General features: G+C 33.6%; 1 protein-coding gene across 6 annotated transcripts in view; it reads left to right on the top strand.

Moving 5' to 3' along the window:
• ROCK2 (Rho associated coiled-coil containing protein kinase 2) overlaps positions 1 to 17,598 on the top strand; it is a 182,768-nt gene that overhangs the window by 133,733 nt on the left and 31,437 nt on the right. For all 6 annotated transcript variants that reach the window (XR_011164608.1, XR_011164609.1, XM_069068910.1 and 3 more), the window contains exons 7-16: positions 2,563 to 2,701; positions 6,346 to 6,437; positions 7,376 to 7,535; positions 10,533 to 10,596; positions 13,958 to 14,049; positions 14,181 to 14,229; positions 14,771 to 14,906; positions 15,037 to 15,128; positions 15,922 to 16,168; positions 16,583 to 16,689. Coding sequence is in view for 4 of the 6 variants with exons in the window: in XM_069068910.1 (XP_068925011.1) it covers positions 2,563 to 2,701; positions 6,346 to 6,437; positions 7,376 to 7,535; positions 10,533 to 10,596; positions 13,958 to 14,049; positions 14,181 to 14,229; positions 14,771 to 14,906; positions 15,037 to 15,128; positions 15,922 to 16,168; positions 16,583 to 16,689 (1,178 nt within the window). In the remaining 2 variants the exon portion in view is untranslated. The remainder of the gene's footprint in view (positions 1 to 2,562; positions 2,702 to 6,345; positions 6,438 to 7,375; positions 7,536 to 10,532; positions 10,597 to 13,957; positions 14,050 to 14,180; positions 14,230 to 14,770; positions 14,907 to 15,036; positions 15,129 to 15,921; positions 16,169 to 16,582; positions 16,690 to 17,598) is intronic.

Raw genomic sequence — 17,598 nt, forward strand, 5'->3', positions numbered from 1 at the left:
CCATCATCATTATCATCAAAGACATAAAGGAAATTTCTTCAAATTTATAAGAAAAGAGTCATTCCTCAATTGATAAATGGTAAAAAGTATTTGAACAGGCAATTTTCAAGAGTAAGACACTTAAGCTATCAATAACCATATGGAAAAATGTTCTATATAATTAATAAGTAAAGGAATCCAAAATGAGGTTCTATCTCATACCTATTAGATTTTGTAAGGTGATAACCCCCTCGCCACACACACATGCACGCACACACTTTCCATGATCAGAGTAGGTAACAAGGCACCTTGAGGAAGAGACAGGAAGAAGCATGTGCCAGGCAAATAAACCCCCCACCCACCTTGATCCTCATCTCCTCTCAGACACAGGTGAAGATAGTTTAAGACCCTGAATCCAGAAGGTTTGGGAATAGCCATGCTTCCAACCCACTGCCTTCAACCAATCATCCTGGGAACCAACCCCTGTGGACCTTTAGCCTGTTGATGACTTTCTGCACATGCTATAGTCACAGCTAACGAAAACTCCAAAAAGAATGTTCTTGCCAACAAAACCCTTAGCATTGTCAAATGATTTAGTATCAGAAAATGATAAGATTTTTTATCAGTGGAAATGACAGTAAAGATGAAGCATTACTAGCTGCTTTTCCACTGCACCTTAAGTACCATGGGGCCTTTCCATATTAATTACAGCCAAAACTTACCCTGTGCGTTGTCTCCCTCAATGGAATGTGAGCTCCCTGAGAGTAGAAGCTCTTACATTTTCTGTTTGCATCTTCAGTGCTTAGCACAATGCTTCCCATATAGTAAGCACATAATAAATGCTTTATTCATTAATTTTCCTTGTTTTTAAATAGGAAGATCGGGCTAAGGTTCTAAGAGACTAAATTAGATGGCTTTATCGGGACCACTTCTCATAATAAAAATATGATAAAACTAACACTTAACTTGAGAAACTTAATAGGGGAGTGCCCTGTTTTATTGAATAAAATGGTTTCTAGAGAAAATGAGCCTGAAAAAAAATCAGTAGTAGAGATCATCGTTAGAACAGTTCTCAAGGATTTGAAATGAGTAACCAACAGGAGTAGCAGGGCTTTGTTCTTGTGATTTGAAGTGACTTCCTCAGTTGCAAGTTATTTTCTTTGATCTCTTAGACTACTGTTATAGGTGTGTAAGACAGATCATCTTACTTTTCTGCTCAAGACGTCAGAGTGTGACCCAGTCAGGGAATGGCCTACTTCATTTGAGGGCTTTGTTTTATAGTCTTTGTACTTGTTCTCTTTGTTAATACCCTCTTTTTCCCAGCTAACTGGTTCTCCTTCTTCCCTCTTTCATCTGCTGATGCATTAGAGTGAATCCAATACCCTTTTGTTGTATATCACCATACCCACATTCTACTTCAGAGATTAAAAAAGTGTTTTTTGGAAGTAGTAATTTTACTTATTTCGAGAAGGCAGCCATCTTTCTTTTACATTTTGTTTAAGACATAACATACCGTTTCTCCTAACTTCCCCATAACCCCACTTAGAATTGCCACATTTTACTGACTCAGTTTAGTTTAGTGATAATAATTTGCTGTATTTCTGAGATTGATCTTTTTCTCACTCAGTTTCTTGGATTTAAGTTACTACTTTGGACTCTATAAGGAGGATCCACCATAGATTTTATTTATATATTATGATTAAATATTATATTTCTGGCCTTATTCTAAGGATGATTCTCTCTGGTCTCTAAAAAATTATCTACATCCTTTCTGGGGTTTTTGGGGGTGGAAGATGAGTTGGGAGAGGGGTGGGTGGAGCATGGGGACCACTGTTCAGGGGTGGGGAACCTGCAGCCTCAAGGCCACATGTGGCTCTCTAGGTCATCAAGTGCTGCCCTTTGACTGAATCCAAACTTCACAGAACAAATCCCCTTAATAAAAGGATTTCTTCTGTAAAACTTGAACTCAGTCAAAAAGCCTCACCCGAGGATGTGGGAGGCCACGGATTCCCCAACCCTGCTGATCTGAGCATTTAGTTTAATTCAGGACTAACAGAATTACAATCAAGAACATTCATGGAACAAGAGACTCAGTCATTGTTAAGGCAGTAGAATGGCTATATCCTCATAATTCAGGGAAGGAAAGTTAGAATGAATAGGACACTTAACAGAAGTTTAAGCAAAGAGGAACCAGTTCTTTTTCATTAACTCAGAATATTTTTTGGTTCTATTAAAGTTCTTGACACTTTTTAAAAACTGAAAACTTAGTTAGAATTGAGCAGAATTTAACCTGACCCAATGATGTTCATAATTCAGGGGTTGGGGTTTTTTTTTTTTTTTTTTCTGATTTAGCTGTCACTGTATCTTATCATCATTATCCACATCCATATGAGAAATAAATGCATTTGAATTTTGTATCTAATATGTTTCTTTTTTTACTTTTTGTGTTTTCTTAGTATTTAACTTTTCCCCAGTTACTTGTAAAAACAGTTTTTTACATTTGTTTTTAAAACTTTGAGTTCCAAATTTTCAATATGTTTTGAATCAGTTTACTTTTCATTATTTTGTTACTTTGAATTTTAGGGGACACTCCATTTTATGCAGATTCACTTGTGGGAACATACAGTAAAATTATGGATCATAAAAATTCACTAAATTTCCCAGAAGATGCAGAAATATCCAAGCATGCAAAGAATCTCATATGTGCTTTCTTGACCGACAGGTAGGTGTACATTTAAATTTCTTTGCAAATAAATTCTTTGAAATTTGCTATACATGAATATTTAGTAAATTCCCAGTTATTAGCATATAAAATCATCTAGATTTAATCCACACTTCACTGAACAAATTCCCTTAGTAAAGGATTTGTTGTGCAATACTTGAACTCGGTCAAAAGGCTCAACCTGAGGAACTAGAGGGCCACATGTGACCTGGAGGCTGCACGTTCCACACCCCATGGTAGAGATCCTTCTACCTTGGAGTCAAGATGACTGAGTTGAGATCTTTTCTGTGACTTAACGCTGACTCTGGGATTTGCCTGTGGCAGATTGCTGAACCAGCTTGCCATAGAGACTTTTCCAGGGTCTCTTCACTTGACACCAGGCAGTGCTTTTTGAGGTTTAGAGTATAGAGCAGGTGCTGACCTACAGTGATGGGGGGGGGGGTGTTCTTTTTAAAAAAAATAAGTATATACAGAATAAAGTAATAAGTATAAGCATATACAGAAAAATATAAAATGAGTAAATTAAGTATAAATTAATACAAAGTAGTTTCATTACAAGGTAGTTTAAGAAATAGGACACACTAGCTCCTAGGAAAATTGTTCTTTAGTTTGTTCCTTCATGTGTAAAATGGGACTGAAAATATCTCTATCACTTGCCAGGTTGTTGTAAGGATTAAATAAGATGAAAATACATAAAGTTTTTTGCAAACTTTTTTGTTTTGCAAATAGAATTGTTATGGAAATGCTTGTTGTTATTATATGTTGACTTTGAGGATAATCTGAATTACTTAAAAATATTGGATTAGCTGCTCTGAATGCTATTGAGTTATGCCTTATTAGTCCACCAAAATGAAATTTATTTTAAAATGAACCTAAACAAACAAATTAAGACGGTAAACCTTCTGAAAAACTAATCATATAATGCATTCTAAAGACAGTTATTCTTTTGAATGAATGATCACTACTTTGCCTCCTTTAATAGGATTAATTGTACCTTCTTTATTGAAGAGAGCTGTTTTGTGTGGCAAAATGCCCTCAACACACCCAGACTTTAAAACTATTTCTATTTGTCTTTAGAATGCTTTTTAATTTACATTTGAATATGAGACATTGTGAATTGTAAATTCATAAAGCTTTGAAACTAAGTAATTGATCCATGCTCTGAAGACTAGTGATAGAGCTAAAATGCTTTCTGCTCAACTCTTTTCCAGTCGTCATCCTTTATTAATAAACACACATCATATCCTTTTAGATGAATGCAGGATACTACCTTAAGCAAGGAGAACTAATATGCCAACTTTTGCTCTATGACCTTCAGCAAATCAGTTACTTTTTTAGGCTTCAGTCTCTTTTTCTGTAAAATGAAAAGCTTAGATTAATCTTTCTTATGTATAAAATTCTGTGATTTTGTTATTCTTTATTCCATGCATTCATTGTCTGGCTGATACATGTCCCCTGGGAATGGGTGAAGTATTTAGATTCAAAAGGATTTATTAGTAGCTGAGTTTTAGATGTAGCCCAAATCATAAGTACCTCAAAGTAAATTATAATAGAACTGTTTTTTGGGGGGAGGGGGGAGAAATTTAAAGTTTAATTTGAAATTATTAAATTTTAAAATTTTAAATTGTTCATTTTTGTTACTTGTTTAACAATTCTAGTGAAAGTTTTGTGAGAAACAGAGTAGAATGTTAGAGAAATAAGAACTGCATTTACAGTCTGGGGACCTTGTTTCTTGCCCCAGTTACTTATACTTTGTGTTTCTGTGAGCAGTTTATCTCTCTGGGCCAGAATTTTTTCATTTGTAAAAGGAAATCATTGGTTTAAATGACTTTTAAGGTACCTTACAGGATAATATGTTCTTTATAGTCTCTTCCTGCTCTGAAATCCTTTGAGACTCTAAGATAAAATGAACTTTATAGAAAATCTTTAGGTGACATATTTGTTCTACTGGCTAGCAAAGAAATGGCCCAGCAGTTATTTGGACAGTGCCTTAACTTTTGTTCCTTATATTATTGAAAACACTGGTATTTAAATTGATTCAATTATGTATATGCAATATAAATATGTTTTATCAATGTTTTTCATAACATCTCTGCCACTTTCCAGTGATCCCTCCCTTTAACAAAGAAGTACTGTTGAGCAAAATAAAATGACACACCAATCTGATAACTCATGCCTCATTCAGCACCTATAGCCTATCATTTTTCTTTTTTCCTTTTTCTTTTTTGCCAAGAAGAGGAAGGCATAATTTATTACCAGTCTTCTGAAGGGGAAAAACAATAGAAGTTGTAGCATCTAAATTATGTGTCTTTGAGTCTCATTTTATTCAACTCTAGCTTCCTTTCCTCATATAATTTTAGTACATTTAAATTAGTAACATTAATCGCTCTAAATTGTAGAAGTCTAAAGCATATTAGCAGCATGTTGGGGAGAAACCATTAAATTTCTGACTACTGATAAGCAAGCTTACCTGTTATAAACGTGGAATGACAGCTACTTTTCCTGTAGAATGCTATCTCTTTTTTTGGGGAAAGAACATTTATTTTTATTGATGCCTTTTGCTCTTAAACCACAGTCATTTCTGGACATAATATCACTCAATTGCCCAATGATCTATCTCTTGCAACAGAGAAAAATAATTATGTAAAAACAACTGACAGTGCCAGTGTTTGTATTCAGTATGTTGTACCTGTAATCTTCTACCTCTCAACTTAATGAAGAAAGTTGAAATGCTATATTTTAGGATTTTTTTTTTAATCTGATGGAGTGTACTCTGTTACCACAAAAAAAAAAAAAAAGGATTGTATAAGCACGTTGAGTGACGCTTCTGTCATGAAAGGTCTGCTTTAGTAGCTTTCCTCCTACTTCTGTAGTTGAAGGAATGATTAGTGGTAGAGAAGAGATGCTCAAGTACAGTTTAATGCCATAAATGTGGCCAGAAGTCCTTCCCCCAAAATGTGTGCAGGTTTTCCTGTTTATATTAAACATAACTCTTGGAATTTATTAAAAACAGGCACTCTCTATGGCTGCATGATTACAATTGAGCAAGCACTTAAAGTAAAAAGGAAGAATGAAATTATTTGCACAATTTATCCCTGTCATACCCAGAGCCATAGCTTTTACATATAAATAGATGATAGTCATATGTAAAATTTTCCATTTTTTAATTACTTCAAATATTTTGGCAAAAATACTGAGAGTTCTTTTTTTAACAGAAGGGATGGTGGAGTTTTAAAAAAATATAAATATCAGAAAAATTTTGAATAACTCTTTGTGTTCTAAGCCAGACCTCCCTTCATGTACCTCTTATAGTTTGTAATGTGGCTTGGCAGCCTCTAAATTTATGGTTTAATTTTTTTTTTTATTTCAAAGTTCTGTACTTTGTATGCTCTCTTTCTACACTGAATTGAGATGGAAAAATATTCCCCTCACGTGGCACATTTTACTCTTCCAGCCATTTTAGTGCATCTTTTGAATGCTGATAAAGTAACTTTTATAAAATTTGTTCCTAACTCTTTTCTCTCTTTTGGATTTAATAATTAAAGAACTAACCGATTTTTGCAGAAAGGAATCTATTTTTAACACTTCAAGAAACTTTTTTTCTCCTTTTCATAATGTAACTTTGAATCAATTGGTATGTTTAGGGAGGTGCGACTTGGGAGAAATGGGGTAGAAGAAATCAAACAGCATTCTTTCTTTAAAAGTGATCAGTGGAATTGGGATAACATAAGAGAGAGTAAGTATTTCAATTAAAATATGTGTCATGTCATTTTAAAATTCATAAGTTATACCTATTTTGGATTAATATAAGGATATTCATTTCTAAATTAACAGATTTCTGTATACTTTTTCTATGCAGCATTTTTCATAATTATATGTAATATTTTTCTATAGCTTTAAAGATGTTATTAGAATTATAGTTCTGTAGCATCAAAGAATCCTTTAAAATTAATCTAGTTTAAGGTTATCATGGGAATTTTGTTATGGAATAGGGAAAATCGTTTCTTAATAAAAATGTAAATATATTAGTCAAGTATTATTTATTGAAAAACTCCTGTGTGACAAGCATTGCTAGGCACATTGAATTTATTTTAACCTAATTCAAATTTTTTATGAAAAATTGTTTTTTTTACTGATAATTATAATGTAGAAATGGAAAGATTTTACTTTTCTACTTTAGACTGATTTTTTTTAAAAAGCTCTGATAATTATAAAAATATTCTGTGTTAACTATTTACTTCAGAAAAGAGGTGCTTTTTATGTGCTATCAAACCTTTATTGAGGTTTGTGCAAAATTAATGTATTACTTTGGCACCAGATTTTTATCCTAAAGCAAGTGCTTCCTTAAAACTGTTATACTAAAGTGACAAACACATGATAAAGAAAATGTTTAGCAGCTTAAGGTTACAATTTGAGTATTTATTAAAGTTAGATTATTTATTCCTCTTTTTTAGTTTCAGGTAAAAATCAGTTTACTTCCTTGTGTGTCTCTTGGTTCCTCCTTTTTAAAGCAGTTCTGATATTTCAGACCTTTCAGTTTTCTTTAAAATATTAATTTATATCATAATACAAAATACAAAATTTATATTATATGATATTGCCAAATTTATTAAAAATGTTTTTCTTTTACATCTTGAAAAGTAGTAAAATCAGTATTTTATTTTTTCCTTATAGCCGCAGCTCCAGTAGTACCTGAGCTCAGCAGTGACATAGATAGCAGCAATTTTGATGACATTGAAGATGATAAAGGAGATGTGGAAACCTTTCCAATTCCTAAAGCCTTTGTGGGAAACCAGCTGCCTTTTATAGGTTTTACCTACTATAGTGAAAATTTGTATGTGATTCATTGAAAATAGTGTTTCCTTAACTTACTAAAATTTTACTGCCTTTTAAATGTTGATTTGATTGATTTTAGTTTATATTGTTCAGATTTAGAATGTGAAATAATTAATTTTATAATATTGAAACATGCTTTGTTAATATTTTTAAGCCTAGAGACGTCTAACATATACAAAATAGTTTTATTCACTTGCTTTTATTATTTGCCTTATGAGTCATTCATTGAACAAATATATATTAAGTTCAAGACTCTACTAGGTATTCTGGAGCATACAAAGACAAAGGATAGGCCCTGGCCTCAGGGAGCTTTAAATTGAGTAGATAAAATAAGACCAAGTGCACAAGTAATCCTAAGTAATGTTCGTAGTGCAATGCAGGTTTAGAGGAGCTCTGGTTAGACCCAGAGCAGGGGGATCTTCATGGAGAAGGTGGCATTTGAACTAAGCCTCTGAAAGATGAGTAGGATTTAGGGGAAATGGTATTCTAGGTCAAAGGAATGGTATGAATGGAAATGCAAAGGTAGGACTTTTGCAGGAATTCAGGTAGAGTGCAGAGTGTGAGAAGGGGAGGTTTTGAAGAGATATGGTGGATAATGAATGTCTATACTAGCTCATGAAGGGCTTTGAATATCAAACGAGAGTGGGTGGGCTGTAATTTGGCAGATAGTGTGGGAAGCTCCTAACATTTAAGTAACATGTATTTTAGGAAGATTATTCTGGTGCTGATGTGATAGATTAGGCAAGGGATATCCTTTTCCTTTATGATATGAAATGATTGAAACTAGATCATCCCAGAGGTCAGTAAGCATTTATTAAGTGCCTACTAATGTGCAAGGCATTAACCAATATAGAAGAGTCCATTTCTGGTCAATGACTCAAAAAGGATTGTTGAATTTTTCTGATAGAAGACTATGGTAGTCTTGAAAAGAATAAATTTGATGAAATTATTAAAGATGGGAATCCAAATTATAGAGAATTAAGTTCTAAGGAAATAGATGACATTAGTATATACTATATTCCATTGTGTTTGGTAGCAAAGAAATGAAAGAGAAGATAATTTTTCAGCGTAGTCAGTAAACATTTTTTGAGCACCCACTCCGTGCTAGGTGCTGTGATAAGTGCTGGAGATAAAAAAAAGAGAGACAAAAGAGATTGCCTGCCCCCAAGGAACAAGCAGTCTAATAGGGGAGACAACAAGCAAATGTGTACAAACAAGATGTATACAGTATAAGTAGGAAATAACGAAGAGAGAGAGAGGCATTAGCATTAAGAGGGCTTGGGAAAGGTTTTCTGTAGAACATGAGCCATTGAAGGAGAAGGCTTTACATAGAAGATTTTTGTCCTAATTTTTAATTGGGACTTAAAGAAACCAGTAGGCAGAGATGAAGAGGGAGAGCATTACATTTCCAGGAGACAATCGGAGAAAGTACTTGGAGCTGAGAGGCAAAGGGTCTTGTTTGTGAAATAGCAAGAAGGCCAGTATAATTGGATCATAGAGTATACTGCAGATAGTAATGTTTAAGAGGCCTGGAAAGATAGGAGGAAGGCTAGATTATGAAGGGCTTTGAAAGCCAGACGGAACATTTTTTATTTGATGTTGGAATCAGTAGGGAGCCACTGGAGTTCATTGACTAGTGGAGGTAATATGATCATCCCTGGGTTTTAGGAGAATTAATTTCATGGACAAATGGAAGATGGCTTGTAGTGAAAAGAAACTTGAGACAGGCAGACCCATCAGCAGGATGAAAGATAATTGATGAAACAAGGTGTCCAAGAGATAGGAATTAACATGAGTGATTCTATGGATTTTGAAGTAGATTGAGGGAAGTTGAACAAGGAAATTTTGGAAAGATTGTACCGTCAGCTGTGACTTGAATAAAGACTTCATGAAGAAGGTGGCACTTGAGTTTAGTCTAGAAGTAAACTAAGGAATCCAAGAGGCAGAGATGAAGAGGCAGTGCATTCAAGACCTGGGGTTCAGCCAGTGCAAAGTATAGAAGTGGGAAGTGGCAGATGGCTCTTCAAGTATTTAGAAAAGCTGTATCCTAGGATGGCTGAATCACAAAGAGAAGAAGGAGTAAAGGAGAAAACTGGAAAGACAAAGAGTCCAATTTGTGAAGAGCTTTAAATGCCAAATAGAGTAGTTTATATTTGATCCTGTAATTTGCTGAGTAAAGGGGTAAAATGTTTAGACTGTACTTTAGGAGATTCATTTTACTATCTTTTTGATAAATTGGAATGGAGAGAGCCTTGAGGCAGGCTATTGCAGTAGGTCAAATCAGAGATGATGGGAGCCTGAACTAGGGTGGTGAATCTCTAAGTAGAGAAGAGAGGATATATAAGCTAGAGGTATTGCGGAGATAGAAATGACTATAATTTGGCAGCTCATTGGATATGTGGAGTAAACATCAGTGAGAAGTTGAGGATGATGAGATTATGATTCTGGGTGACTGGAAGGAAAGGTGTAGTACCTTTGAAAGTAATAGGGAAATTTAGAATGGGCTTTAGGGAGAAGGTATAGATGTTGGACCTCTTGAGTTTAAAATGCATCTGGGACATCCAGTTTGAAATGTCTAATAGGCAGTTGGTGAAGGGAAACTAGGACTAAAAATGTAGATCTGGGAGGCAGCATAGAAATAATTATTGAACCTGTGGGGGGTGATGAGATGATTAAGTGAAAGAGTATAAAGAGAAAAAGGGTCCAAGACATTCATAGTTAGTGGGCATAATATGGACGGTAACAAAAGAAACTAAGAAGGAACAGTCACATGGGTAGGAGAAGGACCAGGAATGAACAATGTCCCAAAAACCCAAAGAGGAGAGTATTGGAGAGGAAAGAAAGGTAATCAACAGTATTAAATGTAGTAGTGAGATCAAGGAGGATAAAGATTGATAAAATACTATTAGGAATGGTAATTAGGAGATTGGCAACATCCTGGTAGGTAGCATTTAAATTAATGGGAACTTAACTTGCTTTTTAAAAAACTTTTCAGGTTGTTAGGTGACTCTCCTTCATCCTGTACAGAAAATGATTCAGTACAGTCAAGGAAAAATGAGGTCAGTATATTTTTAAGTGTTCTGTAAATTATGTATTTAAGTATTTTACTAGTATTTGCACAAAAAGAAGTTCCCCTATAACTGCCTTTAATATTTGCTTCAGAACTGCTGAATGACTGTATTAGGGGCTGATAAAATTGTCATCACCCCATTCCTCCTCATCTCCCACTCCCACCCCACAAGCATTGATGTAATTTTTATTGAGCTATCCAAATGCTAAAGCACCTCAAAATACATCCCATATTTATGATAGTTAACTTTTGAGAAAAATATTTGTTTATAGTTATATAAACTATATAACTAGTTTATATAGCTTATATATTAGTCATATTCCATAGGTAGTGAATTAATGGAAAGTTGTATTATGTATCATAATAATAGTAATAGCTTTATCTTATGCCTTTAAGGTTTGAAACATGCTTAATATATATTTTCTCAACAGCCTTGTGAGGTCAGTGCTGTTATTACCTTCCTTATCCCTTTTACAGATGAGGAAATGGAGGCTGAGAGAAATTAAGTGACTTATTCAGGGTCACATAACTAATATGTACCTGAGTCAGGATTCGAAATCATGTCTTCTTGATTCCAAGTTTGTCATTCTATCCCTACCCCACCAAGCTGCCCAATAAATAAAAATAAGTATATAATAAAATAAGAATAAGTAAATAATGTTAAAATATTTTTATTTTTATGTTTACTCTTTCGTCATTAGAAATTTACAATTCCTTTTTCCCTCTCCCTCAGTTTTACTGCCCTCAACCACCTCTTATCTTCGCCTCCACCGCCTCCTCCTCCATTCTCTAGTAAATCATATATGGTTTTTCATGATATAGAAATGACCTTGGGTTCCCAAAGGCTAAGTAAGCTTAACTTGTGACATGTTCCTACAAATTAAAAAAATAAGGGGCCTGGTAATAGACTTTATGTTTGTTTTTCAAGAACATGCCTAGGTAATTTTGGAAAGGATCCTCATTAGACCGGCTCTGAAAGCACTCTATTGAGTTTTTACCATGTACATTAGTAAAGTGAATGAAATTATAGATCCTTGAAGTTTGGAAGTAGTTTTAAAATGCATAAAACCTCCAAATAACTTAAATATAAAGAAAGGAATTTTGTGGATGCATAGACTAGTTCAATAAGGTCATTTAGTAATAATAATTATAATAATAGTTAGCATTTACATAGTGTGCTATTGGACACTGTGCTAAATGTTTTACAAATATTATCTTATTAAATTGTCCCAATAAGCCTGGGAGGTTGGTGCTATTATTTATCCCCATTATACAGTTGAAGAAACTGAGACAAAAAGGTTGAATGACTTGCTGAAGATCATATATATCTATAGTGTATATCTTAGTGCATATCTAAGACTGTATTTGAACTTGAATTTTCCTGACTCCAGACCCAGTACTCTTATTCCCTGGGTCACCTAGCTACAAATAAAAAATGGGGGAAGGGGAGTGTTTTATCATTTTGCATATATGTGTTATTTATGGAAAAATCAGGAGACAAGTTTGCATTTTAAAGTAAAAAAAAATCTAAATAATTGCCAGTTAAATAATGCTTTATACAGTCACAGTGTCACAGCTATCCATCATACAGTAATTATGATAGAAACATGTATCAACATACAAAATGATGCATAGTATAACACTTTATTTGATGGTGGCAATAATAATGTGTCCTCTAAGAGCTTTTAATGTGGCATCTAAAAATACTAAAAACTAAAATATTCCATAACTATTTGGAGTGTTATAGTAGGCATTCTTTTTATGTGGTTTATCAGTCAGTCAGTCAGCAAGCATTTATTAAGCATTATTTTATACCCTAGGCATTGTACTTGATGCTGGGAATACAAGTACGTAGCATGAAACAATCTCTACTCACAAGGAGTAGATGACTATGATGACCACTAGAACATCAAGGATATTTGATGACCCTTGAAATCTCTTTCAGCCATGAGTAGGTGGTGCAGTGGATAGAGCTCTGAGCCAAGAGTCAAGATGATTTTTCTTCTACTGTAACTTTGAGCATGTCACTTCACCCTGTTTGTCTCAGTTCCTCATATAGAAAATGAGCTGGAGAAAGAGGTAGAAAACCACTCCAGTATCTTTGCCAAGAAAACCCCAAAGGGGGTTAAAGAGTTGAACACAACTGAAAAATGACTAAACAACAACAAAACAATGAGATCTCTTTCAGCTAAATGCTAAGGGTACACCAAACAATTTTCTAATTTTTATTTGTCTGAAGACTTTAATAATAGCTATATGCATATATTCAGTAGTTAGTAAACGCTACTTAAGTGCCTATTTTGTGTTAGGCACTGTGCCTAAGCACTGGGGAGTATAAGTAAGAACAAGAAAATGAGAGGGCGGCTAAGTGGCATGGTGAGTAGAGCGCTGGCCCAGGAGTCAGAAGGACCTGAGTTTGGATCTGGCCTCAGGCACTTAACACACACACACACACACACACACACACACACACACACACAATTGCCCTCCAAAAAGCAAAAGTAAAAGAAAATGAAAGACCATCCCTGTTGTCAAGGAGTTTACAATCTGATTGGGGGGGAGGGGGAGGAGAGCAATAATACAAGAGAAGGCTAAAGGAGTGAGTGTGGGACATGATGTTCACAGAGTGAAACCCAGCTAGAACAGCTGTTGGAAAATGAATTGCTTGGAAATTATGAGCTTTTTATAAAGGGGCCTTGAGAGTTTTTTGCTCACTCTTCAGCCCTCTGATTAGTGGAGAAAGGCAGCTGAGGTACTAAGTTGGTGTTCAGTTCCAAAGGTAAAAGCAATCTTCATGAAGAGACTTCTGGTAATGAATTTATCCTAGGGGAGTCATGATGTTACTGGAGTCCAAGCAGAGCAGTTGGTGAGAGATGGAATATATAGCATATGATTCATAGTTATTCAGATTCAGTCCCAACCCTTTCTTTGAAAATAAAGAAAATATTCAAAAAAATTTGCATTTCGTTTATTTGTACACATTTATTTTCTCTCCTCCCTCCTCCCATTCCTTCCCCACTGAACAATAACATAATGCTTTGTTTTGCTATCATTTCACCACTACCACAAGAAGCTGTCACTCATCTTTTAAAGTTCAGATTTTTTAAAAAATGTATCCTAATTGTATTAAAAGTAATACAATATATATAATTTTGAAAACTGTCATTAAGAAGAATCTTTAAAAAGTGTTTTATTTTAAAGGCAGCTTCTTTTGTAAGAACATTTTAGTATTAGGACAAATGATCGTCTTGCTTTTGACCTTAAAGAGTAATCATTGTTTTACTTTATTATATACCTTTTACCTTTCTGTATGACTAGAAGTTATACTTGTACTTTGCTTTGTTTCCTAGCAATCTGTACAGATTCAAAAAAAACTGTACTTACTAGAAGAACACCTCAAAAATGAGATACAAGCCAAAGAGGACCTGGACCAGAAGTGCAAGTATGTTTTCTAAATTTTAAATAACTAAACTTTGGATTTTTGAGGGTAGGAAAGTTATTTTTAAAATAATGATATAAGCATGAGAAATGTTATTTAGTCTTTATTGTTTTATTTCTTTTGAAATTCTTTAGATTGGTTACTACTCGACTAGAGAAGATAACAAAAGAACTAGAAGAGGAGGTAAATTTTTATCAAATTGACTTTGACTTTTAAAATACTTTCCCCTGAAGTATTTTCCCCATATTTGCCTGTAATAAAAGTGTATTAGTAGAGTTGCATCATATATTATGGGATATAGTGATTAATGTCTTAGTAACACTCATTTGTGAGGCAGGACCATTTCATATTATAGAATATCCATATTATTTAGACTTTCATTGACTAATTTACTAATTACTAGAATTTACTAATTATGTGAAATGTAATTGACAGTTATAATGCTATTCTGTTGGTGATATAGTGTTTTAGGCTATAGTCCCAAAGCCATCTCTTCGTAATTTCATAATGTGATGTGAGCTCATTAGGCAAATATTAATTATAGTTTAGTAATAGTAAAATAAGTTATAATAAAGATGCCTTTTGTAGTAAATGAAATGTTACAGCCTTTGTCATTTAGTTATATCTGTAACTATTAACAAATGCATTATAGTTTATTTTTTGTGTGTGTGTTAAAGTTTTTATAGAATTAGTTTCTTTGACCAAAGCTTTATGATAATTTCAGGTTACCTCAAGAAAGAATGTTGAATCTTCATTAAGACAATTAGAAAGAGAGAAGGCTCTTCTTCAACACAAAAATACAGAATACCAACGGAAAGCAGAACATGAAGCAGACAAAAAACGGAGTCTAGAAAATGATGGTTTGTTATATAGCCTATTAAATGTGAAATGCTTTTTTAAAATTAAGTTAACTTTAATATTCCTCTGCCATCAGTAAACATTTAGAGTGGTGTGTTAAACTTTCCCACTGAAACACCTTTTTTATTTTAGTTAACAGCTTGAAAGATCAGCTTGAAGATTTGAAAAAAAGAAATCAAAACTCTCAAATATCAAATGAACAAGTCAGTCAGCTCCAGAGACAAGTAAGTTATTGTGAATTCATGGTAATGATATTAAATTGGAATGTATTGATTCAACAAATACTTACAACATACTTATGTAAGGTATTGTTCTACGCCCTGGAAGATATAAAGATGAGTAACATGGTCCTTACCTTCAAGGATGTTAAAATCTACTTGAAGAAATGAACCATGTATAAAAATAAAAGTTAAAAATATTTAAAAATAACCATCATACAGCATAATAAATTTGGGAGATATTTTGGGAACTGAAAATACGTCTAGTCTTAATATGTGACTGGGAAGTTAGGCTGTTGCCATATTTTTTATTAATAACTTTAACTGGTAGGCTGAAGAATATGTAATTTATCTTATTAGAAATGGAAATTTGTGCTCAGTAAAGTGATATGATCAAGATAAGATTACTTTGACAGTGATTTATATGGTGAATTGGAGTAGAAAGTGATTGAGTAAAAAGAATGTAGTTAGGCTATTTTGATAAGTGCAGACCTAATGTTAGATTCATAGATGTCTGTTGTCAGAGGAACAGTCTAAACGCGTTCAGAAATAGTAACTCACAAATATTGTCTACCAAGCTGTGATGGAATTTTTGTCTTCCTGGATAGGAGCTATAACCTATGCTGAATAAAATCACAGGTTCTTAGCATAGGTTATAGCTCCTCTGTTTAGATATTTATTTTACATGCCTTTTAAAAATTTCTAGCAAATGTTTTCCAGTTTTATTCTTTTAATTTAGATCCACATTTTTTTTTTCCGATGGAAATGATGTGTTTGTTTTTGTTTTCTAAATCAATAGTTGGATGAAGCCAATGCTTTGCTGCGAACTGAGTCTGATACTGCAGCCAGGTTACGGAAAAACCAGACAGAAAGTTCAAAACAAATTCAGCAGCTGGAATCTAACAATAGGGAACTACAAGACAAAAACTGCATGCTAGAGAATGCTAAATTGAAACTTGAAAAGGACTTCATCAATCTTCAGTCAGCTCTCGAATCTGAAAGGAGAGATAGAACCCATGGATCTGAGATGATTAATGATTTACAAGGTATTATGGTATAAAGATTGAGGTATATTGACTTAAGTGTAGTGACTCAAGTATTATCGATAGTTTTAGATAAACCTTTTTTGGCCAGTTTATAAAATAATTTTTTCTTTAAATGACTGTTGCATCAAATTTAAAATATAGAATGTATGCCTTATTCAAGATACTCCAGAGGAAAAATTTAATTCTTCAGTAGTTTGAAGTATTTTTAATACATTATGGAGTGTACCCAGTTCAATCAGGAGCTCTGTTCATAAAGTTTCAGAATTCATATTCTGTAATTGCACATAGACACACACACAAGTTTTAAAAATAGCAAATTATAAGTATAATATATTTTATATTCTCATACTTGCTATTTGGTTGAATATTACCACATGGGATCATTTATTTAAGTAAGTAATTTTTCCTTTTTAGGTAGAATATCTGGTTTGGAAGAAGATATTAAAAACGGTAAAATTTCATTAGCAAAAATGGAGTCAGAGAAGAGACAACTACAGGAGAGATTTACAGATTTAGAAAAGGTAAATGTGTTTTAAAATAGAACAAATTTTATCTTTCATGAAATCTTTTAAGCTTTGAGATGGATGAGATTGTCAACATTTTTTAATAAGAATGTATTGAAGAAGATGAAAGTGAAGGATATTTATGTATTTGTACAGGGAAGCAAAATAGCTGATTGTGTTACATGGTAACTCAGTTGGGTGAATGAATGGTTGAGGTGTCTCCTGTAATAATCATATTGCTCAGACAGCCTTTGCAGTTATTAGAATCCTCCCAAAATAGTAAATTTCACAGGGAATGAAAGATGAAGGTATTTTAAGGGATAGTCTTGATTTGATGAAAGGCCTCTGTGGAAAAACTTAAAATATTTGTCATGTTTAGGTAATGAGGGAGTTTAAAACTGGAAGGGACTCTAGTTATCCCTTCATTCTATACAGGTGAATTTGAGACTTAGGTTAAATAACTTGCCCACAGTCACAAAAGTGAAGTACCAGAGCCAGTATTTGTACCTAGATCCTTTGACTCCTACATGGAGCTCCTTGCTTACACAAGTAATGAAAGTAGACCTCTTTAGGGATATTTTCATAAATTAAAAAAAAAAATCTGGATTTATAACTTTTCTCATCATTTACAAATTGTCTTTTAAAGTGATATTCTGATTCAGTGAAAAGAGTGCTGAGGAGTCAAGAGAGACCATAGTTCTTCTCACTATGCCCCTGTTTTATTTGGATGATTTGCTTAACCTCTCTGGGCCTCAATTTTATCATTTGTAACATGGAGATCATAATAGTTATTCTTCCTACTTCACAGTGTTGTTGGGAGATCAGATAAGATAACTTTATGGAAACACTCTGAAAACTGTTAATCACTCTATGATGTAAGGTATTATTGGTTTGGAGTTATTATTCATTGTTTGAAATGATGAAACA

Source organism: Petaurus breviceps, unplaced genomic scaffold (assembly GCF_028583685.1).
Source record: "Petaurus breviceps papuanus isolate PSGF00001 unplaced genomic scaffold, PetGlider_PUasm1.0 90775, whole genome shotgun sequence".
Taxonomy (NCBI): Eukaryota; Metazoa; Chordata; class Mammalia; order Diprotodontia; family Petauridae; genus Petaurus; species Petaurus breviceps.